We start from the raw sequence: 5,974 nt of genomic DNA on the forward strand, positions 1-5,974 counted from the left end.
TTTGACTCTACACAATTGGAACAAACGATTTAAAAAACATTGGATAAAGATTTTTCAAAAAAGTGCTTTTGAAATTTAGAACCGTTAAATACTAAATACAAAAAAATACCAAACTTACCCGCTAAAACCGATAGCTCCGATACCCAACGCAGTCGGCCAACACTGGAAACCTATCGAATGCTATCGCCAGCACTAAAGCGAACCGAACCGAATTTGTTGTCATTCCGGAAAATGCTATAAATCCATAAATCGGATCTATAAAGGATGGCCAACGCAGTGGTGGTGCTGGACAACGGGGCGTACACGGCCAAGGTGGGCCTGGCCAGCCAGGAGGAGCCGCAGGTGGTGCCCAACTGCATAATGAAGGCGAAGAGCGAGCGGCGGCGCGCCTTCGTGGGCAACCAGATCGAGGAGTGCCGGGACACCTCGGCGCTCTTCTACATCCTGGCCTTCCAGCGCGGCTACCTGCTGAACTGGGACACCCAGAAGACGGTGTGGGACTACATATTCAGCAAGGACGGCATCGGTTGCACGCTGGAGAACCGCAATATCGTGATCACGGAGCCGCAGATGAATTTCCAGAGCGTCCAGGAGGCGATGATGGAGATGCTGTTCGAGGAATACAGGGCGGCCGGGGTGTACAAGACCACGGCCGCCGATCTGGCCGCCTTTAACTATGTGGCCGACAGCGAGGAGCGCACCACCATGCAAACGCTCAACTGCATCATCATCGATGTGGGCTACAGTTTCACGCACATCGTTCCCTTTGTCCTGGGGCGACGCCTCCTCGAGGGCATACGGCGCATCGACATGGGCGGGAAGGCGCTGACCAATCACCTCAAGGAGCTCATCTCGTACCGCCACCTCAACGTGATGGACGAGAGCCATGTGGTGAATCAGATCAAGGAGGACGTCTGCTTCGTGGCCGAGGACTTCAAGCAGGCCATGCGCGTGCATCAGTCGGAGGAGAGGCGGCGGGAGATATCGCTGGACTATGTCCTGCCGGACTTCACCACCGTGAAGCGCGGCTATGTCCGTGTGCCTGGGCAGCCGCGCGAGGACGAGGATCAGCAGCAGATGGTGCCGCTGTGCAACGAGCGCTTCACGGTGCCCGAGCTGCTCTTCAACCCGTCGGACATCGGGGTGCCGCAGGTGGGCATCCCGGAGGCGGTGGCCGATTGCCTGAAGGCCTGTCCCTGGGAGGCGCATCGCGAGCTGCTGCTCAACATTCTCATCGTGGGCGGCTGCGCCCAGTTTCCCGGCTTCCTGCCGCGCCTCAAGCGGGATTTGCGTGCTTTGGTGCCCGACGACCTGGAGGTCTCGCTCATCTGCCCCGAGGATCCGGTGCGCTACGCCTGGTACGGCGGCAAGGAGGTGGCCACCAGTCCCAACTTCGAGGAGTTCGTCTACACGCGCGACGACTACGAGGAGTACGGCTTCCAGGGAATCAATCAGCGATGAGCTTTCTTCACATAACACACACACAATAAACACAAGAATCGAAGGGTAATCTTTTGTAGAACATTCCTTGTCTATATTTTGAACTAGGGCTAGAAGCGGGTGGGTCACTTACCTAGCGCTACAACTAAAATTTAACTATAGAACACAACTTAACATTTAGAATTCGTTTGCGAAGTGAAATTTACAAAGAAAGAAAAAATGAGATACTAGCTTAGGCCGCGTACTGCATTTAAACTTGGTTAATTTAGGTCTGCGAGGCGGGTGCCGGCGGATCTCCTCCGGATCTCCATCGGTTTACATGCTGAACGATTCGCCGCAGCCGCAGGTGCCCTTGATGTTCGGATTGTTGAACACGAACTCGCTGGACAGCTTCGATTCCACAAAGTCCATCTCGGTGCCTTGGGAATAAATGGGAAATTGGTTTAAATGGGCTTTTGTTACACGGAGGATAATTACCCAACAGCGATAGCTGCGCCTTCTTGTCGATGAACACCTTGACGCCATCCTGGATCACCTCCTCGTCCAACTTGTCTGCTGGTAAATATGAGCAAAAGTTAGTTCTCCCCCGGGAAACTCCAAGTGCAGCGTGGCTTACCTTTTTGACTGGCATAGTCCAGTGTGTAGGAGAGTCCATTGCATCCCCGCTGGCGCACACCCACCTTCAAGCCAACCTGGGGGGAGGAAATACCGAATGATTATTATCTTATCTTGAATTGGAATAAAATTAATTTGATTAAGATGATGGAAAAGGGGTACCCCTTTTAAAGTTAACTAAATTGTATAATTTATTTGTTATTAATGCCATATTTTCCACTTTTAAATGTTTAAATACTCTAATATCTTTGTTCTGCTTTCAAATATTTAAGTCATAAACAAGCTAAATCTTAAATACGATGATAAAAAGGCTTATATCAAGACGTTTGTGCACTCAAGAAAAAGAAGAGATGGTCAAAATCTGCAGAATCTGGGTAGATAATCAGACAAAGACTTGTAAAGATTTTTATGTACATATATTTATTAGCTTATAACCGAAATACAGCATCTATAAAATGTTGCTATCTGAAAAAACGTATTGCAAATGCGCATTTAATTAATAATTTGTACCTCACATGCGGCTCCAAATTATTTTAGTAATTAATGTTATTTTTTTAGATTTTTATGTCAATCCGTTCTGGGTGAAATTCGCTACTGACCGTTTTTTAGAGGTCCAATTTTATAGTAGTTTAGATATGATCTTAGGGGAATTAAATATGCGCTATTTATGAAATGAAATATGACGGTTCGTCAGGACTAATGGACACTTGTAGTACTTAAGCCTTATATAATTATCGGTGGATGCCCTAAGACCCTTTTGGATTGATCTTACCGCTTTTAAGAGCTTAGGTTCTTGGATGGTAAACCTTCAAAGGGGCATTCCTATACCGATCCCCAGTAATCACACACTCACCATGTCCGGTTTGTCCTGCAGCAGGGTCTTGATGCGCAGCACCGCCGCTGGAGTCTGGAAAGGATTAGATTGGATTGGGGGATCAGAATCAGTGGGATTGGTGGAATGTTACTTCATCAGCTCAGCTGGCAGCTGCACGAGCCGATTTCACCAGATTATCGCTGCTCTTACCAACGTCAGAGCGGCCCGCGTCGGGATCAGCTTGCGACCCTTGACCGCCCGCACCGTCGCCGTTGCCACCACACGTGTTGCCATCGCTTCGCGAGCTTTATATAATTTGTTTTCCTCGACAATTTCCACAAAAAAATTCGAAAATACAATAGTTCTATTACCAGACGGTGATGACACTACTGTCGATAGTATCACGTGAGAGTATATCAGCTGCAGCTATCGATATGCCTGAGTCACGGGTTTGGGTGAAAACCGTGACTGGGTTTTTAGAAAATTACCACGATAATTTTGTTAGTTTAATATCTGTGGTAGAGTGGTTAAGTAAGCCATTAAAGTTTGTTATTTAAATAAGTAGTACAATTGATTTAAGTGAAATGACTCTAATTATATGCAAAAGAAAATCTCTGGGATTTTCACTTAATGTGCAAAAGAACGACTGTGTGTAAAGCTCCCTTTCTTTCTCAAATTAGTTTTCTTTTCTTTTAATTCTACATTTTTCTGTTAATTTTAGCTCATTTACGAAATTTGTAGAAGCTCCACTTGTAACTGGACAAGTCACTGTTCACAGTCGTGACATCGCATGGCCAAAAGTGCCATCCCTAAGCGCAACTGTATTTCACACTTCTGGTCGGAATTAAATAATATCAATAAAATCACGAAAATGTGCGCCCTACGGCAAGTGTACAAAACCAGCGTAGGCGTGGCACGACGTACCCTATTCGCGAGTGGCCGAATTACACAAATAGATGCTTTGAATCATCCGCACTTTCCGTTGCAATTGCAATATTTTGCAACCAAAACACAAACAGCTGTTTTGAAGAACAACAACAACTACACGTGCACTTGCCGCAGTTTGCACTGCAGCAAACCGGTGGTAAGTTTGTGAAATTTATATTAAATTCCCCAAGAAGCGCAAAAATACTTAAAAATTATTTCAAAGCTTGACTATCAAATTTTGGTAATATTTCTGTAAACAAAAATCGTTTTGATTTATAAATTTTTCATATTTATTAAAAATCTTTTAATGTATGCTATATGCCACTAAAATTTAATCAACTAAATTTTAAAATTCCATTATAATCATTTTGATAAAACAATTTACATGTAACAACATAAATATAAACAAAATGTATGGCTATTAAAATTAAAGTAACATTTTTCTTGGTGGTTTAATATTAACTACAAAGGCTAAAACGTATCTGACATGTACTATCATTTCAAGGTAAAATTTAAGGTCATCTGTTAAAGTAGAACATGATTTTTGTGGGGTACAAATACCAATCATTATCAAAAAAAAAACTCAACTTATGTATCAATTTTCTGCGCCTCCAGGAAGATGCGGAGAAGACGGTGGCCTCCAGCAGCGTTCCCCTGGCGAAACTAGAGTCCAAGATGCAGCTGATCTACACCTGCAAAGTGTGCCAGACGCGGAACATGAAGACCATTTCGAAGGTGGCCTACCAGCGCGGCGTCGTCATCGTGACCTGCGAGGGCTGCTCCAATCACCACCTGATCGCCGACAATCTCAACTGGTTCACCGATCTGGAGGGCAAGCGCAACATCGAGGAGATCCTGGCGGAGAAGGGCGAGAAGGTGGTTCGCCTGAGCGACGGCAACTGCGAGTTTCTGCCCAAAAGCGATTAAATTGTAATTAACTAAAAACATAGGCCACTTTATTGAGCAGCTCCAGCAGCTGGGCGAATAATTGGGCGGGCAGCTGGGTGCGCAGCTGCTGGGCGAACTGGCGACGAGCCGGAGATCCGGTGGTCAGCATCAGGTGGGTCACAAAGATGGCTTCGTTTAAGGGCAATTCCGGGATAGCCATTACAGGAACCTCTGCGCTCAGTTGCATTTCATCCAGGTCCAAATAAGGCAGCTGACGGCTCCAGTGGCCAGTTAGGTAGCTACTTAGGCTCCCGGCCAGACGCACATGCTCCAGACAGGCGCAGAACCTCATTTCCTGGGCGGGTTGCGCTACAAACAGGTAGATATTGTGCAGGAAGCCGGAACAGGCGGGTGTTCCGCCCTCCGTCAGCGTATCGCAGATCATGTGGCGCACTAGGTGGCAGTCCGAGTGGATCTCGCTTTCCCTGGACTCCCGAAAGAGGTGCAGCCACACCGGGAAGCCCACCAGCTGCATGGCGCGCTGCAGGGCGGTCTCCATGTGCTGGCGGCTGGACAGGCGGCCCAGCCGCTTCACCAAGCGGCGCATCTGCTGGAGATCGGGGCTGATGAGGTCGCTGCAGCAGAGCGACTCCGTCTGGCGCAACTCGCTCCAGTCCAGGTCACGGATCACACTCCAGGCGGGCTGAATCTCGGCGAGAGTGCGGTGCATTAGATGCAGCAGCGGCGCATGGGCCTCCCCTTTCCTTGTCCGCACAATACTCGTGCACAGCTCCCGGATGCACTGCCTCCGATCCTCCGGAGCGGAGCAGCCCGCAAAGAAGCCACTGGAATCGCAGCGATCGGCCAGCGATTCTCCGAAGCGATCGTAGCACTCGAACAGGTAGAGGTAAGCCTTCAGCAAGGATTCTATCAGGGATTGGCTGAGCCGCAGGTGGCGCTGCTGGGAGCGCATCTCCTCCTGGCACCCCTGCAGCCACGTGAGCAGCTTGAGGCACTGCGGCGCCACATCCTCCAGTCCAGTTTCCTTGGCCAAAATCAGCTCCTTCCTGATAAACAAATCCATATGATGTGACCACAATCGATAGCAGCGATCGGTTTGCTAACTCAGGCTATCGATAAATAGTCAACAAATCATCGATACATAAGGATAGTATCGAACTATTTAAAATATGAATTATTAATTAATTATCAATGATTGTATTTAAAATACAGAACCGTATAAATAAAGCTGCTTATCCCCCCCTTCCAATTAAGTCATTTCCGCAAATG

The 5,974-nt window shown here is 47.5% G+C and overlaps 4 protein-coding genes across 5 annotated transcripts; 2 read left to right on the forward strand and 2 right to left on the reverse strand.

The window, feature by feature from the left end:
• Positions 1–143: 143 nt before the first annotated feature.
• On the forward strand, positions 144–1,510 carry Arp6 (Actin-related protein 6). Its single transcript, XM_017158333.3, has one exon. It carries the CDS (start codon positions 265–267, stop codon positions 1,459–1,461), a length of 1,197 nt encoding a protein of 398 aa, XP_017013822.1. The 5' UTR covers positions 144–264; the 3' UTR covers positions 1,462–1,510.
• Positions 1,500–3,262, reverse strand: MagR (Iron-sulfur cluster assembly 1 homolog MagR). 2 transcript variants are annotated; one of them, XM_017158338.3, is made up of 5 exons: positions 3,080–3,262; positions 2,909–2,962; positions 2,057–2,132; positions 1,918–1,992; positions 1,500–1,859 (listed from the first exon to the last, which is right to left on the reverse strand). In XM_017158338.3, exons 1-5 carry the CDS (start codon positions 3,161–3,163, stop codon positions 1,756–1,758), a joined length of 393 nt encoding a protein of 130 aa, XP_017013827.1. In that variant the 5' UTR covers positions 3,164–3,262; the 3' UTR covers positions 1,500–1,755. The 2 variants fall into 2 exon arrangements, with proteins under 2 accessions (XP_017013827.1, XP_017013826.1); XM_017158337.3 differs by having other exon boundaries at positions 1,918–1,995.
• A 396-nt stretch (positions 3,263–3,658) lies between these two features.
• On the forward strand, positions 3,659–4,723 carry LOC108068645 (uncharacterized). Its single transcript, XM_017158335.3, has 2 exons — positions 3,659–3,953; positions 4,412–4,723. The coding sequence occupies exons 1-2, from the start codon at positions 3,660–3,662 to the stop codon at positions 4,721–4,723; spliced, it is 606 nt and encodes a 201-aa protein (XP_017013824.3). The 5' UTR covers position 3,659.
• LOC108068644 (uncharacterized) lies at positions 4,722–5,787 on the reverse strand. The gene has a single exon (XM_017158334.3). It carries the CDS (start codon positions 5,766–5,768, stop codon positions 4,731–4,733), a length of 1,038 nt encoding a protein of 345 aa, XP_017013823.2. The 5' UTR covers positions 5,769–5,787; the 3' UTR covers positions 4,722–4,730.
• Between the last annotated feature and the right edge of the window lie 187 nt (positions 5,788–5,974).

The sequence above is a fragment of the Drosophila takahashii genome, chromosome X (genome assembly GCF_030179915.1).
Source record: "Drosophila takahashii strain IR98-3 E-12201 chromosome X, DtakHiC1v2, whole genome shotgun sequence".
Taxonomy (NCBI): Eukaryota; Metazoa; Arthropoda; class Insecta; order Diptera; family Drosophilidae; genus Drosophila; species Drosophila takahashii.